Genomic DNA, 27,154 nt, shown 5'->3' on the forward strand with positions numbered 1-27,154 from the left:
TCCAGTTATGTTTTTATCTAACAAATAATCTTCTAGATCATTTATATACAAGGAAAACAAGAATGGAGATAAACTTTCTCCTTGTCGTACACCGACATTACAAGTAAAAAGATCAGATGAAAAACCATTAATACATATTTTTGATTTTATACCTTTGTACATGTTTTTATGTATGTAAAACATTTACCATTTATTCCACTTTTAAGAAGTTTGTACCAGAGCCCATCCCTCCATACTGTATCAAAAGCTTGTTTGAAATCTACAAATGCACAGAATAATTTCTTTTCACTGTTGATCAGTGTGTGTGTTAAAAACTGCAGAACTAGAATATTGTCAAGTGTGGAAAACCCTTTCCTAAATCCCACCTGACTTTCTTTAATAAGTGAAATATCATCTGCAAAATGTTCAATGCGGGTTCCTAAAATATTAGTAAATACTTTCCCTAAGCAACTTAATAAAGTGATTGGTCTATAATTTTCTGGATTAGATGGGTCACCCTTGTTTTTATATATTGGTCTAATAATGCCTATTAACCATTCCTCTGGGACAATACCAGTATCAAAAATAATGTTGAACAAGTTTTCATACAGTGGTAAAAAATTCGACATTGTAGTTTTAATGTGTTCGTTCATAACATTGTCATAGCCAGGAGCTTTGTTGTTTTTTAAACTATTAATTGAATTCACAATCTCTTCCCTAGTGATAGGGCTATTAAGTAATTCATTCACCGTATCCGATTGATCAATAATATTATCACATGTTTCAGCGCCTTCATTTTCATTCAATACTTTAAAAAAATTATACAATGTATCAATATCCGCAGAACATTTTTTTGTCTTATTTGAATTGTTAAGAATGTTCCAGTATTCTCTAGTATTCGACGCACGTAGATTCTGCAATTTATTTGATAAGTCCTTTCTGTATTTCTTTAAGGATTCGCCCATAACTGTTTTATAATGTTTACTTGTTAACTTTAAGGTGGCCTTATTTTCTGTAGATTGATTGCGGCTGTGCATACGCTTCGCTAAATGAAATTTCTTCCTTGCTGTCTTACATTTGGAGCTAAACCATGGTTTATCCTTGGAATTTACAGGAGCACTATGTTTTTTCCCAAAAGATTGTTCTGCCGTTGTAATGAATAATTTACACAATTTTGTCATCACCGTTTTAATATTTTCCTCATTCACGGTATTTGATGTCTTTAAATGTAATAGTTCGTCAGTGATCCTTTCGACGGTGGAGTGATCTAACTTTTCACGGAAAACGTCTGCATTGTTTGCTGACCAAAGTTTCACAGTTGGTTGGTTTTTCGCAGGTAAAGAATTAACAATTGAAGCGGTGACATTTGTCTTGATAGAAAAAGATATAGGCTTATGTACATCAGAAAATAAATTACAAAAGTCTAGAACTTGAAAATAACATAGATACTGAAACAGCTCTAGACTACATAAAACATAATTTGCACGTGAGTGCACCAACACCAACATCATTACCAACTCGACCATTTGCAATAAAAAAATTGTTATTTTTACAGAAGTCTATCATCTTATAACCAAAATTATTACATACAGCATCCATGGCAGCTCTAGAAATAGGGATTCCTAAAGTTTTAAAATAAGAGGCGCAATCAATGTTTTCAGTAACAACATTATGTTGTTTTACATTTGTTAAAAAATCATCAGGTTCAACAAAATCACCCAGACGACCAACTCGGGAGTTAAAATCTCCCATGAAACAAAAATAATTCGAGTCTTTAGAGAAATTAAAAAGCTCTTGTTATATTTCCATAAAACTGTCATTAGATGAATATTTGCTAGCCTCTGGAGGTATGTACACAACTCCACAGATTACATCTTTATCAACGTTGAATAAAACCTTGCTTATCTTTAGCCACATAATAAATTTACAGTCAGTATCTATTACATTTATATGTTTCGCAATATTGTCTTTGATAGCTACGATTATCCCGCCCAATCTAACACGCCATCTGTATGGCCTGGTTAGCCCGGGCAAACTGGGACTGGTCCACCAGCCCGGGCCTTCCAGGTTCTGACGCTCCATCAGCAATGCCCACAAGGTAGGCCGCCTGTAATTTAAAGGAAAAACAAATGTTATTCATTCATCATACATATTAGGACGTTCTGGTGCTCCATCTCCTACACTCCATCAGCAATGTCACTCTTGACAGAATGTTGATGTAGAGTTTTGAGTCAGTTACTTTCTGTAGAATGTTTTGAGACAGTTCCTCTGTAACTCTATTTCCTACTTAAAATTCTATGGTCTCAAAATAAGTTGTTTGTGCCATTTTGGAAAAAAATAGCAACTCATAGGAGTCAATCCCTGAATACAAAAACTTTTGAGATTGTCCCTATCTGTGAGGCGGCCTCAGTGAGTCCACAAACAGATGTTGAGAAGTTCCCCACGGAGTCACAGAAGATTTCCAGGTCACCCTTCTTGGCGTGGTTCGTGATCCCAGTCATAGAGTCTCCCAACAGCTGCAGGACAGAAAGAGGGGCCAGTTAGTTAATCCAGTAATTAACTAATTAACTGATCCAGACATTAACTAACCATTCAAAATATTATTTAATCTGAAGCAGTACAACAGGTATAATGTCAGTATAATTTATGAGTGATACAGTTGGCTTAATGGTTCATCAATCACATCATCAATACATATACTGGTCAACTTCTAGGATATCAATATCATCATTAAATATACTGGTCAACTTCTAGGAGATCAATATCATCAATACATATACTGGTCAACTTATAGGAGATCAATATCATCATTACATATACTGGTCAACTTCTAGGAGATCAATATCATCAATACATATACTGGTCAACTTCTAGGAGATCAATATCATCAATACATATACTGGTCAACTTCTAGTTGATCAATATCATCAATACATATACTGGTCAACTTCTAGGAGATCAATATCATCAATACATATACTGGTCAGCTTATAGGAGATCAATATCATCAATACATATACTGGTCAACTTATAGGAGATCAATATCATCAATACATATACTGATCAACTTATAGGAGATCAATACATATACTGGTCAACTTATAGGAGATCAATATCATCAATACATATACTGGTCAACTTCTAGGAGATCAATATCATCAATACATATACTGGTCAACTTCTAGGAGATCAATATCATCAATACATATACTGGTCAACTTATAGGAGATCAATATCATCAATACATATACTGGTCAACTTCCAGGAGATCAATACCAACAATACATATACTGGTCAACTTCCAGGAGATCAATACCATCAATACATATATTGATCAACTTATAGGAGATCAATACCATCAATACATATACTGGTCAACTTATAGGAGATCAATACCATCAATACATATACTGGTCAACTTCTAGGAGATCAATACCATCAATACATATACTGATCAACTTCTAGGAGATCAATATCATCAATACATATACTGGTCAACTTATAGGAGATCAATATCATCAATACATATACTGGTCAACTTCTAGGAGATCAATATCATCAATACATATACTGGTCAACTTCTAGGAGATCAATATCATCAATACATATACTGGTCAACTTCTAGGAGATCAATATCATCAATACATATACTGGTCAACTTCTAGGAGATCAATATCATCAATACATATACTGGTCAACTTATAGGAGATCAATATCATCAATACATATACTGGTCAGCTTATAGGAGATCAATATCATCAATACATATACTGGTGAACTTATAGGAGATCAGTATCATCAATACATATACTGATCAACTTATAGGAGATCAATACATATACTGGTCAACTTATAGGAGATCAATATCATCAATACATATACTGGTCAACTTCTAGGAGATCAATATCATCAATACATATACTGGTCAACTTCTAGGAGATCAATATCATCAATACATATACTGGTCAACTTATAGGAGATCAATATCATCAATACATATACTGGTCAACTTCCAGGAGATCAATACCAACAATACATATACTGGTCAACTTCCAGGAGATCAATACCATCAATACATATATTGATCAACTTATAGGAGATCAATACCATCAATACATATACTGGTCAACTTATAGGAGATCAATACCATCAATACATATACTGGTCAACTTCTAGGAGATCAATACCATCAATACATATACTGATCAACTTCTAGGAGATCAATATCATCAATACATATACTGGTCAACTTATAGGAGATCAATATCATCAATACATATACTGGTCAACTTCTAGGAGATCAATATCATCAATACATATACTGGTCAACTTCTAGGAGATCAATATCATCAATACATATACTGGTCAACTTCTAGGAGATCAATATCATCAATACATATACTGGTCAACTTCTAGGGGATCAATATCATCAATACATATACTGGTCAACTTATAGGAGATCAATATCATCAATACATATACTGGTCAGCTTATAGGAGATCAATATCATCAATACATATACTGGTGAACTTATAGGAGATCAGTATCATCAATACATATACTGATCAACTTATAGGAGATCAATACATATACTGGTCAACTTATAGGAGATCAATATCATCAATACATATGCTGGTCAACTTCTAGGAGATCAATATCATCAATACATATACTGGTCAACTTCTAGGAGATCAATATCATCAATACATATACTTGTCAACTTCTAGGAGATCAATATCATCAATACATATACTGGTCAATTTCTAGGAGATCAATACCATCAATACATATACTGGTCAACTTCTAGGAGATCAATACCATCAATACATATACTGATCAACTTAAAGGAGATCAATACCATCAATACATATACTGGTCAACTTCTAGGAGATCAATACCATCAATACATATACTGGTCAACTTATAGGAGATCAATACCATCAATACATATACTGGTCAACTTCTAGGAGATCAATATCATCAATTCATATACTGGTCAACTTCTAGGAGATCAATATCATCAATACATATACTGGTCAACTTCTAGGAGATCAATATCATCAATACATATACTGGTCAACTTCTAGGAGATCAATATCATCAATACATATACTGGTCAGCTTCTAGGAGATCAATATCATCAATACATATACTGGTCAGCTTATAGGAGATCAATATCATCAAAACATATACTGGTGAACTTATAGGAGATCAATATCATCAATACATATACTGATCAACTTATAGGAGATTAATATCATCAATACATATACTGGTCAATTTCTAGGAGATCAATATCATCAATACATATACTGGTCAACTTATAGGAGATCAATATCATCAATACATATACTGGTCAACTTATAGGAGATCAATATCATCAATACATATACTGGTCAACTTATATGAGATCAATATCATCAATACATATACTGGTCAATTTCTAGGAGATCAATATCATCAATACATATACTGGTCAACTTATAGGAGATCAATATCATCAATACATATACTGATCAACTTATAGGAGAATAATACATATACTGGTCAACTTATAGGAGATCAATATCATCAATACATATACTGGTCAACTTCTAGGAGATCAATATCATCAATACATATACTGGTCAACTTCTAGGAGATCAATATCATCAATACATATACTGGTCAACTTCTAGGAGATCAATATCATCAATACATATACTGGTCAACTTCCAGGAGATCAATACCTACAATACATATACTGGTCAACTTCCAGGAGATCAATATCATCAATACATATACTGATCAACTTATAGGAGATTAATACATATACTGGTCAACTTATAGGAGATCAATATCATCAATACATATACTGGTCAACTTCTAGGAGATCAATATCATCAATACATATACTGGTCAACTTCTAGGAGATCAATATCATCAATACATATACTGGTCAACTTATAGGAGATCAATATCATCAATACATATACTGGTCAACTTCCAGGAGATCAATACCTACAATACATATACTGGTCAACTTCCAGGAGATCAATACCATCAATACATATACTGGTCAACTTCCAGGAGATCAATACCATCAATACATATATTGATCAACTTATAGGAGATCAATACCATCAATACATATACTGGTCAACTCATAGGAGATCAATACCATCAATACATATACTGGTCAACTTATAGGAGATCAATACCATCAATACATATACTGATCAACTTCTAGGAGATCAATATCATCAATACATATACTGGTCAACTTCTAGGAGATCAATATCATCAATACATATACTGGTCAACTTCTAGGAGATCAATATCATCAATACATATACTGGTCAACTTCTAGGAGATCAATATCATCAATACATATACTGGTCAACTTCTAGGAGATCAATATCATCAATACATATACTGGTCAACTTCTAGGGGATCAATATCATCAATACATATACTGGTCAACTTATAGGAGATCAATATCATCAATACATATACTGGTCAGCTTATAGGAGATCAATATCATCAATACATATACTGGTGAGCTTATAGGAGATCAGTATTATCAATACATATACTGATCAACTTATAGGAGATCAATACATATACTGGTCAACCTATAGGAGATCAATATCATCAATACATATACTGGTCAACTTCTAGGAGATCAATATCATCAATACATATACTGGTCAACTTCTAGGAGATCAATATCATCAATACATATACTTGTCAACTTCTAGGAGATCAATATCATCAATACATATACTGGTCAACTTCTAGGAGATCAATACCATCAATACATATACTGGTCAACTTCTAGGAGATCAATACCATCAATACATATACTGATCAACTTAAAGGAGATCAATACCATCAATACATATACTGGTCAACTTCTAGGAGATCAATACCATCAATACATATACTGGTCAACTTATAGGAGATCAATACCATCAATACATATACTGGTCAACTTCTAGGAGATCAATATCATCAATTCATATATTGGTCAACTTCTAGGAGATCAATATCATCAATACATATACTGGTCAACTTCTAGGAGATCAATATCATCAATACATATACTGGTCAACTTCTAGGAGATCAATATCATCAATACATATACTGGTCAGCTTCTAGGAGATCAATATCATCAATACATATACTGGTCAGCTTATAGGAGATCAATATCATCAAAACATATACTGGTCAGCTTATAGGAGATCAATATCATCAATACATATACTGGTCAGCTTCTAGGAGATCAATATCATCAATACATATACTGGTCAATTTCTAGGAGATCAATATCATCAATACATATACTGATCAACTTATAGGAGATCAATACATATACTGGTCAACTTATAGGAGATCAATATCATCAATACATATACTGGTCAACTTCTAGGAGATCAATATCATCAATACATATACTGGTCAACTTCTAGGAGATCAATATCATCAATACATATACTGGTCAACTTCTAGGAGATCAATACCATCAATACATATACTGGCCAACTTATAGGAGATCAATATCATCAACACATATACTGTTCAACTTATAGGAGATCAATATCAACAACACATATACTGGCCAACTTATAGGAGATCAATATCATCAACACATATAATGGTCAACTTATAGGAGATCCATATCATCAATACATATACTGGTCAACTTATTGGAGATCAATATCATCAATACATATACTGGTCAAAACATAGCATAGAAGTCATTTTCTTCTCTTTTTTTTTTGGGGGGGGGGGTATTTATCAATTTTCAAAACAACAAAGGCAGACACAAAAAATGACAACAAACATGCAACTGATGATGAAATTGACAGAGACAAATTGGAAAATAAAACCCCACAACCCAAGAAATAGTCCATAGAAAAACAAGTCTAAATCAAGATAACATTGAACAAGCACCAGTTTTCCCTCTCCCTTCACATGGCTGAACCCTGACCCTAAAAACAGTTTGTGGGAACACATAACAAGCTCAACATTGTCAATATAACGACCTTACACTAATTACTGGCCCATCAACTGTGACATGTACATTGTCAATATAATGACCTTACACTAATTACTGGCCCATCAACTGTGACATGTACATTGTCAATATAACGACCTTACACTAATTACTGGCCCATGAACTGTGACATGTACATTGTCAATATAACGACCTTACACTAATTACTGGCCTATAAATTGTGACATGTACATTATCAATATAAGACCTTACACTAATTACTGGCCCATAAACTGTGACATGTACATTGTCAATATAACGACATTACACTAATTACTGGCCCATAAACTGTGACATGTACATTGTCAATATAACGACCTTACACTAATTACTGGCCCATCAACTGTGACATGTACATTCAAAATGACTGTTTTTTCATTTACTCGAAGTTTCATTAAGTTCATTTGAGAAGGTTGGGTGTTTCATTTGAAATACAGGTGAAGTTCAGAGGTTAGGATAGTGTGTGATTATGTGTTTTGTGAGCAAATATAAAACGATGTGATCAACCCAAGATTTTTTGTGAGGGTGAAGGTGGGGTGTTGAGCATGTCTGTTATAAGCTTTCTGGGTACAACAGAAATAGAAGAGATACAAGAAGAAGGTGATATTTACCAAGACTTGGCCCTGTGATAAAATCCTCACAAAATCAGCCAATCAGTCGATAGCATTCAAAACAGTATTATACAATCAGCCAATCAGTTTACAGCATTCAAAACAGTTAATTTACAATCAGCCAATCAGTCAATAGCATTCAAAAAAGTTTAGAAATGATTAGCCAATCAGAAATTGGCATTCATAAATAATTCATAATATAGATGGCTGTAAATGTTAAAAGATTTAAATTAAAAAATAACAAAATTAAATATTAATCTAGTAGGATTTGGGAAAATTCTAGTTATACATTATTCAGCCATTAACAAAGATATGAATTTTTATTGCAAAGGTTTGTAAGTAACATGAAGACGAATGAAAACAAACCTTTACTTCATTCTATATACAAGACAAAGGGATTTTCACAAAGAGTCATTCTCTACACTAAAAAGTCAAAAACTGATAAAGCATCACTTTCTACTCCGACAGTCAGCCATCATGCGACTTAGTTCTTGGATACATTCTGAGAGTTCACTCTCCGCGCCACAGACATTGTGATACAGGCGAGGAATGAGTTACCTACCTTAGATTTCTCTATGACGGAGTCCAGACATTCGAAATACGACAGGTCGGTCACTGGCTCATTGGCACTCTCCAGCATAGATTTCATCATCTACAATAATACAGCATCACAGTTAAGTGATGTGATTTCTGAATCATACTTACAACAGTGTCATAAAGCCATACTCTACAACTTCTTTCTCACTCTTATCGTAATAATATTCTGAGGGCGTTATCACACTCCTTCTGTCCTTGGTTATATATAAACTACATACACATTGGAGGGTGTTACTGACCTGTATCTGTCTGAGGACGTTATCACACTCCTTCTGCCCTTGGTTATATAAACTACATACACATTGGAGGGTGTTACTGACCTGTATCTGTCTGAGGGCGTTATCACACTCCTTCTGCCCTTGGTTATATAAACTACATACACATTGGAGGGTGTTACTGACCTGTATCTGTCTGAGGGCGTTGTCACACTCCTTCTGCCCTTGGTTATATAAAATACATACACATTGGAAGGTGTTACTGACCTGTATCTGTCTGAGGGCGTTATCACACTCCTTCTGCCCTTGGTTATATAAACTACATACACATTGGAGGGTGTTACTGACCTGTATTTGTCTGAGGGCGTTATCGCACTCCTTCTGTCCTTGGTTATATATAAACTACATACACATTGGAGGGTGTTACTGACCTGTATCTGTCTGAGGGCGTTATCACACTCCTTCTGCCCTTGGTTATATAAACTACATACACATTGGAGGGTGTTACTGACCTGTATCTGTCTGAGGGCGTTGTCACACTCCTTCTGCCCTTGGTTATATAAATTACATACACATTGGAGGGTGTTACTGACCTGTATCTGTCTGAGGGCGTTGTCACACTCCTTCTGCCCTTGGTTATATAAACTACATACACATTGGAGGGTGTTACTGACCTGTATCTGTCTAAGGGCGTTATCACACTCCTTCTGCCCTTGGTTATATAAACTACATACACATTGGAGGGTGTTACTGACCTGTATTTGTCTGAGGGCGTTATTACACTCCTTCTGTCCTTGGTTATATATAAACTACATACACATTGGAGGGTGTTACTGACCTGTATCTGTCTGAGGGCGTTGTCACACTCCTTCTGCCCTCGGTTATATAAACTACATACACATTGGAGGGTGTTACTGACCTGTATCTGTCTAAGGGCGTTATCACACTCCTTCTGCCCTTGGATATATAAACTACATACACATTGAAGGGTGTTACTGACCTGTATCTGTCTGAGGGCGTTATCACACTCCTTCTGCCCTTGGTTATATATAAACTACATACACATTGGAGGGTGTTACTGACCTGTATCTGTCTGAGGGCGTTATTGCACTCCTTCTGCCCTTGGTTATATATAAACTACATACACATTGGAGGGTGTTACTGACCTGTATTTGTCTGAGGGTGTTATCACACTCCTTCTGCCCTTGGTTATATATAAACTACATACACATTGGAGGGTGTTACTGACCTGTATTTGTCTGAGGGCGTTATCACACTCCTTCTGCCCTTGGTTATATATAAACTACATACACATTGGAGGGTGTTACTGACTTGTATCTGTCTGAGGGCGTTATCGCACTCCTTCTGTCCTTGGTTATATAAACTACATACACATTGGAGGGTGTTACTGACCTGTATCTGTCTGAGGGCGTTATCACACTCCTTCTGTCCTTGGTTATATAAACTACATACACATTGGAGGGTGTTACTGACCTGTATCTGTCTGAGGGCGTTATCACACTCTTTCTGCCCTTGGTTATATATAAACTACATACACATTGGAGGGTGTTACTGACCTGTATCTGTCTGAGGGCGTTATCGCACTCCTTCTGTCCTTGGTTATATAAACTACATACACATTGGAGGGTGTTACTGACCTGTATCTGTCTGAGGGCGTTATCACACTCCTTCTGTCCTTGGTTATATAAACTACATACACATTGGAGGGTGTTACTGACCTGTATCTGTCTGAGGGCGTTATCGCACTCCTTCTGTCTTTGATTATATATATACCACATACACATTGGAGGGTGTTACTGACCTGAATCTGTCTGAGGGCGTTATCACACTCCTTCTGCCCTTGGTTATATAAACTACATACACATTGGAGGGTGTTACTGACCTGTATCTGTCTGAGGGCGTTATCACACTCCTTCTGCCCTTGGTTATATAAACTACATACACATTGGAGGGTGTTACTGACCTGTATCTGTCTGAGGGCGTTATCACACTCCTTCTGCCCTTGGTTATATAAACTACATACACATTGGAGGGTGTTACTGACCTGTATTTGTCTGAGGGCGTTATCACACTCCTTCTGTCCTTGGTTATATATAAACTACATACACATTGGAGGGTGTTACTGACCTGTATCTGTCTGAGGGTGTTATCACACTCTTTCTGTCCTTGGTTATATATACTACATACACATTGGAGGGTGTTACTGACCTGTATCTGTCTGAGGGCGTTATCACACTCTTTCTGTCCTTGGTTATATAAACTACATACACATTGGAGGGTGTTACTGACCTGTATCTGTCTGAGGGCGTTATCACACTCTTTCTGTCCTTGGTTATATAAACTACATACACATTGGAGGGTGTTACTGACCTGTATCTGTCTGAGGGCGTTATTGCACTCCTTCTGTCCTTGGTTATATATACTACATACATATTGGAGGGTGTTACTGACCTGTATCTGTCTGAGGGCGTTATCACACTCCTTCTGTCCTTGGTTATATAAACTACATACACATTGGAGGGTGTTACTGACCTGTATCTGTCTGAGGGCGTTATCACACTCCTTCTGCCCTTGGTTATATAAACTACATACACATTGGAGGGTGTTACTGACCTGTATCTGTCTGAGGGCGTTATCACACTCCTTCTGCCCTTGGTTATATAAACTACATACACATTGGAGGGTGTTACTGACCTGTATCTGTCTGAGGGCGTTATCACACTCCTTCTGCCCTGGAGCCGACATAGTACAGACGTTGATCAACTGATTAATGCTCTCCGTCACCGCTCTGTCAGACAAAATGTAGTAAAAGTTTAAAATATAAAACAATGAAATTGAAACAAAACCCTTAAAATCCTTACTCAGTTTAACTATTTTCATGCGTTACAAAACTACACATAATTAATGACTCTGGGGCTATAAACTTAACAAAAGTTTAAGATAAAACTCAAACACATTAAGGATTAGACTATGTAGAGTAACTCAATGTAATATTGGATTATATAAAGGTAATATTTGAGTGCCTACCTGGCGGCCTTCGAGAGTAGATTCTTGGTGTTGGGAGAGCTTGGAATCGGCCGACACAGACTTGGCGGCCAGCAGCAGTTAACTAGAAACCATGGAGACGTTCTTCAGTCCGCCCACAATCTGGTTCTGTGTGTCTCCATCCTTGGACAGACCTGGAAACCGACCAATCAAAATTAATCACAGGCTTTTAATTTTTAAACATATTATAAACTACATGAAACTATGATAATATTTTGGCAATCATGATTTTATGTTCTCGCGATTTGATGGAAAATCGTTGAATCTCTGAATTAAGTACTCGCGTAAAATAAGGAATCTACAGTAATGTCACACCTTAAGCCTCACGTCTGTTTTGATCTTTTAGCATCTGATTTTGTTATAATCTCGCTCTCACTGACCTGCCATGGTGAGTCCAGATTTGATGAACTCTGAGTAAGATGAGCTGTACTCGCGAGATGACTCGGCGAGTTGTTTGGGTGTGCAATGAGATGTGGTGACGATGTCACTGGCAGCCTGGTTGAGATTGACAGCGGCGACAACTTCACAAATTGGGATTAAAGGGCAAGATATGGAAAATAATAGACGATTGTCATATCAATAATGAAAGCACAGTAGCTGTGAATGGCACAATTTCTGAATGGTTTAAAATTAGACAAGGTGTTTGTCAAGGAGGTGTATTGTCTGGATTTTTATATTGTGTGTTTATCAATGATTTATTGAATTGTTTCGAAAATGTAAGCAGTAACTTTGGTGTGTCCAATGTAAAATCAACAAACCCAGCATTAGCCGACGATATTGCATGTTTAACTTTAAGCCCGACGGGCTTACAAAAGATGCTAAACGTTGCATATAGATATTCATGTTTATGGCGCTTTTCCTTTAATGCGCAAAAATCTAGCGTTGTTAGGTTTGGTAAGGGAAGGCCTCCAACGCAGCATGCCTGGAAATTAGGAGAGGAGGACATCTCAATCAAAGAAAGCTACAATCATTTAGGTATTATCCAACACTCTCAATTCAAGTCTCGTGAGCGAACAATGGAAAGCTGTAACAAAGGCAGGAAAGCATACTTCGCAATACGGAACGACCTGTCTCAAAATACGAACCCTCTAACTCTTGTTAGACTCTACCAAAAAATAGTATTACCTACTGTATTGTATGGATGTGAACTGTGGAACAATTTAAAGCAAACAGATTTACAAGTTTTCAATAAATTTCAACATTTCGTGATAAAAGACATCCAAGGTCTAAAAATCTCAACAAGGTCAGATATGTGTGAGAGTATGCTTGGACTACATCCCATCTTTTCGGAAATAGATAAAAGAAAATTAGCCTTTTTTGGAAAACTGTGCAAGCTTGATATTAACTGTCTGACGAAAAATATTTTCTTCTTAGATTATGTGACCTTTTACAGGACGGCATCAAACCATTTTCCGGATTTTTAAGCCTAGGATATTTACAAAATTCTAGCCAAATATAATTTACTTCAATATTTACATTTATTTCATGAAGCTGGCAAATTCCCTGAAAAAAGGGATTGGAAAATTATAGTTAAAAAGTCGATACATAATCACCATACTGAGGAATGGAGAAGTCGCACGGAAAATGATACAGACTTCCGAATGTTTAAAGTTTTTCACAATACAGTCTCTCCTATCAGACTCTGGAAATTTGAATTTTCATTTATTAGATTACTAGCGAAACTCTGGACCATTCCACCCGTGTATATAGACCATAACTGCAGAATATGTCAATGCACTTACAGCAACCAATTTCAGCATTCTGTATTGGGGTGTCCATCCACAGCTTTTGTTAGGAATTCGTTTTACAACAGTTTAATCAATAATTTTGATGTCCATTTATATGTAGAGCTTTCACAGCTAAGAGATGAAGTTTTATACTATATTTTGCTCGGGGGATTTGAACCCACAACATTATTAGATAAACAAAACAAGAAAAAATTTATCTGCAGTTGCGCAAAATTTGTATGTAGTGCAGCAGCATGCTACAATAGAGCTCTATTATTCTTAGAGCAAATGTAACAATTTATAAATATTTTCCTTACTATATATGTATATACGTTGTCTTCACAATTATTTCCTATTTTTGTACGATTGACTGATTTTCTTTATATATTGTAATTTACAACATGAAATCTTTGCAAGGGGGAAATAAAGATTGAATGAATTAGATAACATTTTCTGATTATGTTTGATATATCATCCTGATATAAAAGTACAACAACAGAATTGGGGGAAATTTATATCAACTTCATTTCTATCAATTATGTATCTTTTGATTACCAGGGGGTATCTAAATTTGAGAATTTTTTTTTTATGAGATATAGATTTCTTCTCATGCACAATCAGTTCCTAATAATGATGCATAGATGAAGTAAATTTGTTAAGATTACTTTTATGAGATAAGGATTTCTATGCATATGTGAAGTATTTTAATTCTGAAAGAATGAGAACTATTTCTGTGAAAAAGGTGATTTTTTATGAGCCAAGTTAAAATTTGAGATGAAGTTTGTTTACTGTTGACATAAGGTTGCCTATTCGTCTATTTCTAAGATAGATGTAACTATCTCGGTGGATGCCATTTGACTCTTTATCCACTAATTCTGAGATCAAATCTGCTTCCGACTTAAATTTTGTCTATTTCTGAGATAGACTTTGTCTGCTGAACAGACAGATCTGCGTACCTCGAGTCTGTGATCTGTCTGATGGCTTTATCCACGTCTCTCTGTCCAGGCAGGGCGTTCACACAGTTGTTGAGCGCACTCGACACAGCCTTGGCCACCTGGTTAAGTCGAGCCTGTTTCTCAGGGTTTTCTGGGTCGTTAATGGCTCGCTTGGTCTCCTCCAGTAGATGCGTCTACTTGTCGATGAAGTAGCGGGCGCTGTCGATGACCTGCCGTCTGACCTCGATGTCTCTGAGGTTGAGGCGACAAAGCGTGTGGATTCTGTCAGCATGCGGAGGGCGTTCACGGTGTCCCTGGCTGCTACACCCACGTAATTCTCATTGCCCTGAAAAATCACCATATAGTGAAAATATATAATATATTAGATACATAAAATCCATGTCCCTGAGAAATGACCATAGGGAAGAATGTGTGAAGAAAAGTCACAACAGAATAAAATCATGTCATATATTATACTGTTCACTCCATTTTTTCTCATATCACAAAAATTACAAAATCGGGGGTAAATATGTTACTTTTTCATTTGCATCAGTCATCTTGTTTCAATTTTTGCATCTCATATTTCTAGTGATGTCTTATTTTTTTTTTACATCATATTACCAGAATATATGAAATGCTAAATATATTCTACAAAATTTCTGTCTCCATTATACATTTATCTGTGTTTACCTGTGAGGCAGCAGTCAGTAGCTGAGCCATCGCTGATCCCACGTTCTTAGAGGTGGAGCCAAGTTTCATGGCCGACGCCTCCACCTGAAATACGTAACAGTATCATGTATCAACTTTTTTTTGGTCATGTGACGCTGAGCCGTGAGGACGCGTTTGTTCCACGCTCCGTGTTTTTGGCAATTTTTGAGGGATTTAAAGGCTTTTGGCTGAATCTCCTTCGCAGATTTTGTATATATTGTGTTTGTGTATATAATATTTCTTTGAATCATCATTTTCATTCACTTTTGGATTTATTTCGACCGGGTTTTTAAAATAACCTGTGTACAACATTGTGATTTGAGTTCAGCGCATCGATCACCGAATGTGTTGTGAGTGAAACTCTCTTACCTAACGGGAATCAAACGGGAATCAAAAGGTTACATTGAATGTCCTTTAAAAATGGAGCTACTGAAACCTATTTATTTTAAGGACAAAGAGATCCACGGGATTATAACAAATGAAGCTAATCGTGTTTCTGATTATGAACTCTCTGTAGCAACAAGTAAAGTTGTGAATGATATTCAATGCATTCAAAAAGACAGAGGTCTTTGGCGGGTCTATGTCAAATCGTCCAACAGCAGATCAAAACTTCTACAGGAAGGGTTTGATATCAGAAATAGGCACATTAGTGTATATGACACCAACCCCTTCTCCGCAGGTACCAATGAACCGTCTGAGCAGGTGCTCAAAATTACGGTCAAAGGAGTCCCTCTGTCCGTAGATGATGATGAAATCATGAAAATGCTAAAACAGTTTGATCTAAATTTCACCAGTGGCTTAAAGTATGAAAATATTAGACACCCCGAAACAAGAAAAATGACAGGAATTTTGAATGGTAATCGCTTCATCTATGTTAGCGCTCTGTCGGACGGCAAATTTCTGCCCCGTCAATGCAAATGCGCAGGGTTGCAGTGTTTCATATATCACTACATTCAACCTTCAAATAAACGCACCCCTCTTTGTACTAACTGCTGGGAGGCTACCCACTATAGAAGAGACTGCCCTAACTCGTCCAGATGTAAGGTCTGTAAGAAGGGCGGACACTCCCCGGGTGATGATACGTGTGACCACTACACAGCACCTTTAGCCAAAGTTGTACCTTTTGCGGGGGCTTCTGATACCCTATCCAATTTTTTCCCATGTGAAATAAAAGCATTTGGTGTTACTCACAAATTGTCGGAACACGCATTTTAATACGTGAAAGCTGTACGAAGTGGCGATATTCCCAAAGCAAACACAATTCAGTCTGCGACTACTGCATTAGATGCAAAAAAAATTTGAAAAACCATCTCGAACTCTACAAGTTTTGAATCTGAAAAATTAGCTTTGATGACAGAAATAATAGAAGCGAAATTTGACCAGGTATCGGCTTTCCGTGAGGCTTTGCGTAAAGCAAAAAAATCAACAATCTTCGTTGAGGCAACCTACGATGATTTCTGGGCGTCCGGTATTGACAAAGAGGGAACGATCCACACCCATCCATCTTTGCATCAGTCATCTTGTTTCAATTTTTGCATCTCATATTTCTAGTGATGTCTTATTTTTTTTTTTTACATCATATATCTATTACCAGAATATATGAAATGCTAAATATATTCTACAAAATTTCTGTCTCCATTATACATTTATCTGTGTTTACCTGTGAGGCAGCAGTCAGTAGCTGAGCCATCGCCGATCCCACGTTCTTAGAGGTGGAGCCAAGTTTATTGGCCGACGCCTCCACCTGAAATACGTAACAGTATCATGTATCAACTCCATTCCACCATATTACAATAGAAGGCCAAAGTAAAATATCAAATCTCCCATTTATATAATAATCAAAAAATATCTGATACTTTACACCCTTTACTTACATTTTTAGTGATGATCTTTTCACTATAAACATGCTACGATCACTAAATATTCATGACCTTTAACCCCTGGCCTTAACATAATATGAATGATCCACTTTACATATAATCCAATTAACAAATGCACTATGTATACACATGCTACTACCATTGAGAATTCATGACCTTTAACCCTTGACCTGACAATATCATCACCATGACATTTTCCTCTTGGCCTTACCGTTTCACCGGGTAGTGGCACCAGGTTACCGCCGTCGGCGGCTCTGCGGTACTCCTCCAGCTCGCGGTCGAGTTCAGTCAGCTGATCAAGCGCGGCGTCCACCTCCAGTGAGATACACATCTCCTCTGCCTTCCCAGAGGCGGTTCTCAGCTCGGCGAGCGCAGTGGTCATCGTCTTCACTGCCTGGTTCATATTCATGCTCGCTGCTTGGTCTCCAACTGTTGGGGCTGCGGCGTTTGCGGCGGATACCAGCTGACTGGCAGGCTGTCATAAGAGAAATGCAGCCAGTGAACCGAAATGTGAAACTAGTGTATATTATAATAGACTGTGCACAACATATTGTTCTGATAAAATAATCTTTAACAACAAAATAAGTTAAATATAGCACAGAAAACTTAGTTTTAAGACATTTTCCCTTCTCCCCCAAACATTGCAGCGAGATCTACAGACATTGTACTATCAATGTTTGATTTTTTTTCTTGCCAAATGGTCTCTCTTATAATTCGTACTTTATACCTGTATAAATTCCTTGCTGGCATTGATCAGTTGTAGCTGGGCTGTAGGGCTGTCCTGGTTTGTCTCAGATCCCCGGAATCCTTGGATCAACAGAGGCAGCTGTTCATTCATGATCTGTAGAAGGAGAACAACACGTGATAGTCTCAGCCAATAAAATACAACAATACAAGGAGGACACACTATCATTCTCTCAGCCAATCATCAACAGTATTTGTGAAGGACATGATACCATCCTTCCAGCCAATAAAATAGTGTTATAGAGCAAAACATGGAAGACACAGTACAATATTCTCAGATAGCACTCTAATAATACTTTCATACTTAAGGGGAACAAAGATACGACAGTGCCATGGCAATTAAAGAAACAGCTGAAAACATAATGTGGCTAATGCAGGATTTGATCCAGTGACCTTTTGCTGACTGGCCATAAACTAGGACCTATATATGTATTAAGCGTTTCCACCTTCGTGCAAGTTAAGTTGTGATGAAATAACTATGAATCCATACCTGACACTGTTGAGTCAGTTGATGTTCCGAGGTTTTGTTGGTGTTGCATTCTTTGAGGCGTTAATCAGCTGTGTGGTGGCTGAGGCGGTACGACGCGCGGCGTTCTACAAATCATAGACATAATCTCTTACAGTCCAATGACATATTAAAGTACGATTGTAAAATACTCGTTTTACAATCCAATTACATTTCAAAGCATAGTTGTAACCATAATACACCTAAATGACTCAAGTAAAGTCTCATCACAAAACATGATTGTAATATAAAGCCATCATGTGGAATATCATTTATTGCAATTAAATTACAGGTTTTAAAGATTATTAAATGACACTTAATGAGTCTCTGACCTCTAGCCTCCTGATGAGTTTCTTTTTGAGGGCGTTGCTGGCAGCGATATTTGTGGCAGCCCGGGGATCCTCTGTAGCGTTTCGTAGTCTCTTCTGCTGCTCCGAGTCGTTCGGACTCGACGCACAGCCCTGTAATATTAGAATATAACACTTTACTGAAATTGATTGAACATAATATAGCTGTCAACTGTGATATACAACTCTGTATCAAATATAACATTTGACTTTACAAATGTTTAACTTAATATTGCATTCTAGAATTTCAGCTGCTTTACCTTTACAATCATATGCTCTGCGGCCTACAAATGTCTACATAACCAGAAACACAGTATACTATAATACTTCCCATCTCATTGTTCAATGCACACAACTTTTCCTTACCTTGGCAGCTTCCACCATGTTCGCGGTGGCATCAGCGAGTAGTCTGGCGGCGGCCAGGAGCCGCTTCTGCATAACCGAGTCAGAGTGGCCCTCAGCTTCTCCCCTGATGGCCCCAACCAATGAAGAGGTCGCCTGAAAACAACAGATATCAAGGTCAAAAAAATTATATCATAAACAAGTAAATATATTGAAACAGTCAACAGTGTTAAATTTCTGAGCCATGTAGGTGCTAACCCAATCTAGCATTGACTTTTATAGAAATGAACTTATGAAAGATGTGTGAGATATTTGCGAGCTTACCTGAGCTAGCTGCCTGGCCTGTCTCACCATCTCGTGGGCGTCGCCCACACTACTGAACAGTCTGTCCGTCACAGTCAGGATCGTGTCCACTGCGTCCTCGTGGGACTCCCCAGCCTGAATATCAAAAACATACATTCACTACCTCACTGCACAGAAGAGTTCAATGACATGATCTTGGTATCATTAAAGGCTCAATGCTTTGTATCAAAATATCCTTAAAATGTGTTTGTCATTATAACCAAAAATTCAGTGTAATAATTTCTTCATTTTTTCTAAATATTGTGTAACAGGTCTATTTCAGAGAGAGAGAGAGAGAGAGAGAGAGAGAGAGAGAGAGAGAGAGAGAGAGAGAGAGAGAGAGAGAGAGAGAGAGAGAGAAAATAAAAAGCTACATAAAAAGAAAACAGTGACTATCCCACTTACCGCGGTGGGCCCTGCCCCCTTCTTGATGTGCTGTAGCAGGTCGTTAAGAGCCTGAGTAACCGCGGTGGCTGCGGTGCCTAGGTCAGCCAGAAGCTTGTCATCGCGGCAGGACTGCTGGTCCGCCTCCACGATTCCCTCAACAGAGTGAGCCACACCCTTGGTGGCGTGTATCAGCTGTTCCTGACAGGCCGGGCTACTGATGGTCGGAGCCACCACCTACAACATATATAGTGATACAATATAAAACGGTGTTAGTACCAACAGGCAGATGTCATCCTAAGAGATTATTATTCCAACCAATAGGACTTACTGTAACAAATGGATAAATTCAACCAATAGGACTTATTGTAACAAATGGATAAATTCGACCAATAGGACTTATTGTAACAAATAGATTAATTCAACCAATAAGAGCCACCATCTACACCACACTCAAAGACAGTATTTGCACTTAACATACAGGATCAATAAAAATCCAAGGTCTCAACAAATTGAATTATCTCCATCCTACTGGATCAATCCTACCCAATAGGATCAATCTCAGCCTTTATGATCAATCTCAGTCTATAGGATCTATCTCAGCCTTTATGATCAATCTCAGTCTATAGGATCTATCTCAGCCTTTAGGATCAATCTCAGCCTTTAGGATCAATCTCAGTCTATAGGATCTATCCCATCCAATTTGATCAATCCCGATTCAAGAAATCGGCCGCATTGTTTTGAGTATTTCTAACCTATAATATCATTTCCAGAAGAATTTGTCAAGCAAAGGGATTAGTCTGAACCTCATGAATCAACCCGAAAAAATCAGATCCAAACAAATGGGTTAGTCCAACCAATAAGTATCAATCATAGAGAATTCAAATGAAAAAATGTATATCATCTATTTCATATTACAATATTAGTACTAATATTAAACTCTGATATTCAATCTTTAAAACAGATTTCATAAAAATCAAATCCAAATTAACAGCAAACTAAGGTTATCCAAATAAAATTGTGTTACCAGTCAGCATAGCTTCTTACCGAACCAAAGTCATGGAGCTACAGAGATATACAGAGACAATCTGAAAGCTTTGTACAAGCTATTAGCTCTGTCAGTCAATTTACCTTTAACTTAGAACAAGCTGCAAGCTGTGACAAAGCCTGATAAATCATACCTTATTCCAAGCCATGATATATAAGTCGTACCTTGCTACAAGCTTCGTGTTGAAATGTGGCGAGGGTACAGACCGTCGCCCGGTCGATCAGTTTGTTCTGTGATGTACATGGATAAACTACAAACTCCGACTTATCTTACTACACACCTCAAGTTTATCTGTATACAGGGAAATATTCGCCCCCGGTTTTTTTTTTTGCCCATTGTTCTCCTCATTGTCAGCAGATGAATTTAAGACTCAGAAAAATCAAAGGTCTCCAATCTTCTCCCTTTTAACACAACTACATCTTGGCAAATTGAAGACAGGACAAATTTGCAAGTAGAAGGGTGAAAGAAATACAAGGCTACAATAACCCTGTGTACAGTAGATGAACAGACGTACCTTGGTACAGGCCACGAGCTGTCGTGAGGGCACAGCTGGTCGCTGAGCTGATGACCTTGTTCTGAAGCCCCTGGTCCTCGGTGGTGCTGGCCACACTCTTGGCCTTCAGGACGAGCTGGGCCATCGCATTGGCCACTGCCTTAGCAAGAGCTAGCAATGTCTCCTAAAAATACAACACCATTCATATCAAACCTTATGATACATGTACAATGTCTCCTAAAAATACAACACCATTCATATCAAACCTTATGATACATGTACATTTACAATGATAATGTACATTCCTTATTTCATGCAAGTCTTAAATTTCAAGATTCAGCTGCATCAAATCTTGAGTATATGAAATTGCTACGCCAAAGTTTCATGTGATTTTACGTGATGTTTATACCTTGCGTTTAATTAGGAATCTACAGTTTTTAAAACACAAGAAATACGTCTTTCTGTATACATTCATTGTTAATTCTATGAGATATATGTCACCTTAATGATATCAATTTTTAAGAAAGAAATCACACAGTTAGCCGAAGACAATTAATCAGAGCGCCTCACCTGGTACATCCTGTCCATGTCGTCAGCCGTCTCTCCAATGCCTGTCATCACTTCCTGTGACGCCTCGCCGATCGTCTATCTGCCGTGATTAGGTTAGATTTACCCTGTCAACACACGGAGTATACATACATTTGTATAAATAAATGGAATTAAGCACGTATCTGGTTAGATTTATCCAGTAAACACACTTATCTGTTTACATATAGCAGACTGTATGTATAATTCTATGTTACCTGTACGTATAGCAGGTTGTATGTATAATTCTATGTTACCTGTACGTATAGCAGATTGTATGTATAATTCTATGTTACCTGTACGTATAGCAGGTTGTATGTATAATTCTATGTTACCTGTACATATAGCAGGTTGTATGTATAATTCTATGTTACCTGTATGTATAGCAGATTGTATGTATAATTCTAGGTTACCTGTACATATAGCAGGTTGTATGTATAATTCTATATTGTTACCTGTACGTATAGCAGGTTGTATGTATAATTCTAGGTTACCTGTACATATAGCAGGTTGTATGTATAATTCTATGTTACCTGTATGTATAGCAGATTGTATGTATAATTCTATGTTACCTGTACGTATAGCAGGTTGTATGTATAATTCTATGTTACCTGTATGTATAGCAGATTGTATGTATAATTCTATGTTACCTGTATGTATAGCAGGTTGTATGTATAATTCTATGTTACCTGTATGTATAGCAGGTTGTATGCATAATTCTATGTTACCTGTACGTATAGCAGGTTGTATGTATAATTCTATGTTACCTGTACGTATAGCAGATTGTATGTATAATTCTATGTTACCTGTATGTATAACAGGTTGTATGTATAATTCTATGTTACCTGTACATATAGCAGGTTGTATGTATAATTCTAGGTTACCTGTACATATAGCAGGTTGTATGTATAATTCTATGTTACCTGTACATATAGCAGGTTGTATAAATAATTCTAAGTTACCTGTACATATAGAAGGTTGTATGTATAATTCTATGTTACCTGTACATATAACAGGTTGTATGTATAATTCTATGTTACCTGTACATATAACAGGTTGTATGTATAATTCTATGTTACCTGTACATATAACAGGTTGTATGTATAATTCTACGTTACCTGTACATATAGCAGGTTGTATGTATAATTCTATGTTACCTGTACATATAGCAGGTTGTATAAATAATTCTAAGTTACCTGTACGTATAGCAGGTTGTATGTATAATTCTATGTTACCTGTACGTATAGCAGGTTGAGTTGTACAGGGTCACGCTGGTCCACATTTTGGTCGGAGAAAAAGAACTTCCTTCTCAGCAGTAGTGTGTCCACGTCCAACACCCCCTGTTCCCTCAGGGTCCGTGAATGGTTCAACCACTCCACTGAAAAATCATCCAATCAAAACTCCTTTACAAAACATCCAATCAAAACTCAATACATTTTTTTCAATCTAAATTTCATCAACTACTCCAATTAAAATCATTTGATCAAAACTTTATGAAAATGTCCAATCAAAACGTATCAATGAACGTAGCCTACGTTCGTCGTCCTCCGTGTGGAGTTTCTTTCTCATCTCGTTGAGTTTCTTCTGGTCCTTGGCGATGGACTTGTCTCGGCGTAGAGTCAGCGTCTTCTCTTTCTTGTCGTCCATCATCTTGCGGACCAGGGAGTATTCCTCATGGTTAGAGATACCTGGAGAATAATACAACTGTGATAGGATTATATTTAGCATGGTCACATGTCAAGCAAGTGTTCGTCTATTGCTTAAGCAAAACGTAACGATATTCGATTAAGTATCATTCGGAAATGTCTGTATTATTCATAATGATGTGGGGAAAAGCTGGGTCGAGTTATAAATACATATAGTCCTTCTGATTGGTTAAGAGAAACACAATCCCAGAGCGCAGTGTATATAAAGTCAGGATTTGACTTAGTCCAGCAGTTGACGTGGATTTTTCTCTAAGGTTCGAGTCAACTCACTTCCCCGGGTAGAAGGGTGGGCCCCAGTCTCCGTTTCCCGTCTCGTTCATTAATTGCCTCGCTAAGCATTTTGTTTATTGTCCCTTAAATTTTCCATTGTGCAGCATGCAAGGCGTTTGGTCCGTGCTTAGTGGGTTGGCATTAGGTTTGAAATACTCGTAAATATTTAATAGAGTGTTGATATAACTTTCTAGAACATTTACATTATTACGGAGTTTTGGATTTAGACTAAGAAAACTGACATATTTGAGACTGACTTAACTTAAGCGACTAGAGACTTAAGAATATCATGGAACTTCTGGACAGGTATAAATCAAAGTTATAAGCACTATACGATTACACAACAATACAGAAAATATGTTGATAGGTGTTGCTGTATGTTGCTAACACTTACCCATCTTGGTACAAATTGTGTTGCCCAACTGTGTGGCTGTCATTCACCTTACTTAAGTGTTTGCGTTGCTACATGTTGCATGTGTTATTATTTGGTGCTGTATGTGCTAACATCTGTCCATCGAAAATTGACCCCCACCAAATTAAATGATTCCACAGTACCTATCTTGATATAGATGCCCAGTGGGCACGCAACGTTGTTTCAACGTTGAGAAATGGTTGAAATCAAGTTGCAACGTTGATCAACCATTATTCAACGTTGAATCAACGTTGAGGTTTAAACGTTGAAACCCAAACCATAACTCAACGTTGATTCCACGTTGAAGACCCATTAACTTATTTCCAACGTTGAAGACATCAACCACTTTTCAACGTTGAAACAACGTTTTAATATATTAATGAAACTGAACACATATTTTCAAATTTAAACTTCCTTATCATTTGTTTAATTTAGGTTTTACTTATATTTTGTAAAGTGGAAGCATTAAATGACGTGTTTTTACAAATATTAAATGTTAATTTGAATACAATTTTATCTTAAAGATATTCCAATAAAATTAATATATTATTATCTTATCCAATTAAAATATCAATTTTCTTTTAAATGAAAAGTTAAATTATTATTTCACATTACATTTTTATAAAAAAGATTGTTTTCATACAAGAAATTTGAGATTGAGCTGTGCGTACAGCACGTGGCTAATTGCATTTTAACTGGGTCAGTGAGAAGGGAATGCGCGGACCTATCACTACTGCAAGCACTGCTGATCAAGGGAGTTATGCAATTTACCAGCCTGCTCTATGTCAGCTTGACCGCTAAAGACGCTATTGGTGAACAAAGAAAGTCAGTTCTTAGGTACACCTCGTGCAGTCACTACACAGATTTTATGTACTGTAAAATGCAGGGATTTTAGCTTTTGGACGATTAATTTGTGACTATTTTATATTTTACACTGGAGTATCTTGGGAGTTATTTTTTAAATCAGTCTGCAGAATGCAAATGATGAACTGACAATTGTGGATTCTACGTTTTTGTGTTGACATCCTTTGTTTCATCCCATGAAAAACAAGCATGGCTACCATTTGGCGGAATGTACGTGGTTTCTCCTACAGCCTTATTTAAAACATTTTGAAATGCCAAGTTCAACTTTTTAACGAGGACTTAATACACAAGTTGTTTAGCAAAGGATATACTCAAATACTACTAGGATTTAAATAAAGGCCGACTTTATACATTTTGATTTTTTTAATAAAGTGTCAAAACACATAAAACAGCACAACGTAATAAAAGACGATATGTTTATAAACAACATTTTACAAAAATCACTTGATTTTAACTTTTTTTTCATTGTCATATCTATATATTTTAAACCAGATTTCAACACAATTTCTACGTTGAATCAACGTTGAACTTTGACGTTGAAACAGCGTTACATTTTCAACGTTGCCTCATCTTTCATATGCAACCTTATTTCAACGTTGATTCAACGTTGATGCCTGGCGTTGAAACAACGTTGTTTCAACGTTGAAATGCCCGCTGGGTGGTGACCATCAGTTGCCCCACTGTGTAGCTGTCAATCATCCAACTGTAACTCTGTGTTTCTGTGTGTTGAGAGTTACAGTGTGTTGCTATATGCCGTGTGTTGCTGTATGTTGCTTTAAGTTGCTATATGTTGCTTAGACTTACCCGTCTTGGTACAGATGGTGACCATCAGCTGCCCCACTATAACTTCTTTTTGTGTGTTGCTATGAGTTGCTGTATGTTGCTGTATGTTGATTAGACTTACCCATCTTGGTACAGATGGTGACCATCAGCTGCCCCACTATAACTTCTTTTTTTTGTGTTGCTATGAGTTGCTGTATGTTGCAGTGTCTTACTTTATGTTGCTGTATGTTGCTTAGACTTACCCATCTTGGTACAGATGGTGACCATGTGACAATGTTTTTTACTGTAAATGTCTTTCCTGTTCCAGCTTGGCCAGTTATCAAGATATTGTGATCATTTTCCGCAATGTTTACACATTTTTTCTGGTCGCTGTCTATTTTCGCGGGTTCTTACGATTTCTCTGGACTTACCGTATGCATTCGAAACATCTCTGACTTTATAGGGGGAGCCGCCGCTAGCCGTCGCGTTGCTCGATGCAAACTTCCGGTGCTTTCGATGATATGGAATGGTATCGAGGACGTTTCGGGTCACTGGGTTGTTAAAACGGCATGTATACTTATATAAAATATAGGG

General features: G+C 36.9%; 4 protein-coding genes across 4 annotated transcripts in view; all 4 read right to left on the reverse strand.

Moving 5' to 3' along the window:
• LOC117687349 (talin) overlaps nt 1-19,371 on the reverse strand; it is a 123,574-nt gene extending 104,203 nt beyond the window's left edge. The window contains exons 1-5 of the mRNA XM_066081801.1: nt 19,338-19,371; nt 18,991-19,094; nt 18,484-18,597; nt 17,968-18,231; nt 15,859-15,942 (exon numbers count right to left, since the gene is read on the reverse strand). Coding sequence (XP_065937873.1) covers nt 15,859-15,942; nt 17,968-18,231; nt 18,484-18,594 — 459 coding nt within the window. The 5' untranslated portion in view covers nt 18,595-18,597; nt 18,991-19,094; nt 19,338-19,371. The remainder of the gene's footprint in view (nt 1-15,858; nt 15,943-17,967; nt 18,232-18,483; nt 18,598-18,990; nt 19,095-19,337) is intronic.
• Nucleotides 1,976-13,851, reverse strand: LOC117687499 (talin-2-like). The gene is made up of 6 exons (XM_066077720.1): nt 12,887-13,851; nt 12,489-12,640; nt 12,156-12,249; nt 9,191-9,280; nt 2,349-2,495; nt 1,976-2,086 (listed from the first exon to the last, which is right to left on the reverse strand). The coding sequence occupies exons 3-6, from the start codon at nt 12,204-12,206 to the stop codon at nt 1,976-1,978; spliced, it is 399 nt and encodes a 132-aa protein (XP_065933792.1). The 5' UTR covers nt 12,207-12,249; nt 12,489-12,640; nt 12,887-13,851.
• A 1,075-nt stretch (nt 19,372-20,446) lies between the features above and the next one.
• Nucleotides 20,447-22,635, reverse strand: LOC105320272 (talin-2-like). The gene is made up of 3 exons (XM_066081813.1): nt 22,532-22,635; nt 21,983-22,145; nt 20,447-20,657 (listed from the first exon to the last, which is right to left on the reverse strand). Exons 1-3 carry the CDS (start codon nt 22,577-22,579, stop codon nt 20,635-20,637), a joined length of 234 nt encoding a protein of 77 aa, XP_065937885.1. The 5' UTR covers nt 22,580-22,635; the 3' UTR covers nt 20,447-20,634.
• Nucleotides 22,579-27,048, reverse strand: LOC105346433 (talin-1-like). The gene is made up of 4 exons (XM_066084875.1): nt 26,824-27,048; nt 24,082-24,234; nt 23,782-23,924; nt 22,579-22,635 (listed from the first exon to the last, which is right to left on the reverse strand). Exons 1-4 carry the CDS (start codon nt 26,846-26,848, stop codon nt 22,579-22,581), a joined length of 378 nt encoding a protein of 125 aa, XP_065940947.1. The 5' UTR covers nt 26,849-27,048.
• Between the last annotated feature and the right edge of the window lie 106 nt (nt 27,049-27,154).

The sequence above is a fragment of the Magallana gigas genome, chromosome 1 (genome assembly GCF_963853765.1).
Source record: "Magallana gigas chromosome 1, xbMagGiga1.1, whole genome shotgun sequence".
Classification (NCBI taxonomy): Eukaryota; Metazoa; Mollusca; class Bivalvia; order Ostreida; family Ostreidae; genus Magallana; species Magallana gigas.

Coding starts and splice junctions, on each gene's coding strand:
- LOC105320272 (XM_066081813.1), bottom strand. CDS start 22,579: ATGACAGGCATTGGAGAGACGGCTGACGACATGGACAGGATGTACCAG. Junction 22,146..22,531: donor ACATGGACAGGATGTACCAG/GTGAGGCGCTCT, acceptor TTGTATTTTTAG/GAGACATTGCTAGCTCTTGC. Junction 20,658..21,982: donor AGCTCGTGGCCTGTACCAAG/GTACGTCTGTTC, acceptor TATATGTTGTAG/GTGGTGGCTCCGACCATCAG.
- LOC117687499 (XM_066077720.1), bottom strand. CDS start 12,206: ATGTCGGCTCCAGGGCAGAAGGAGTGTGATAACGCCCTCAGACAGATA. Junction 2,496..9,190: donor CCGTCATAGAGAAATCTAAG/GTAGGTAACTCA, acceptor TCTGTCCTGCAG/CTGTTGGGAGACTCTATGAC. Junction 2,087..2,348: donor GGACAATCTCAAAAGTTTTT/GTATTCAGGGAT, acceptor TTTAAATTACAG/GCGGCCTACCTTGTGGGCAT.
- LOC105346433 (XM_066084875.1), bottom strand. CDS start 26,848: ATGGTCACCATCTGTACCAAGATGG. Junction 24,235..26,823: donor CACCATCTGTACCAAGATGG/GTAAGTCTAAGC, acceptor ATTATTCTCCAG/GTATCTCTAACCATGAGGAA. Junction 22,636..23,781: donor TCAACCTGCTATACGTACAG/GTAACATAGAAT, acceptor GTGTGTTGACAG/GGTAAATCTAACCTAATCAC.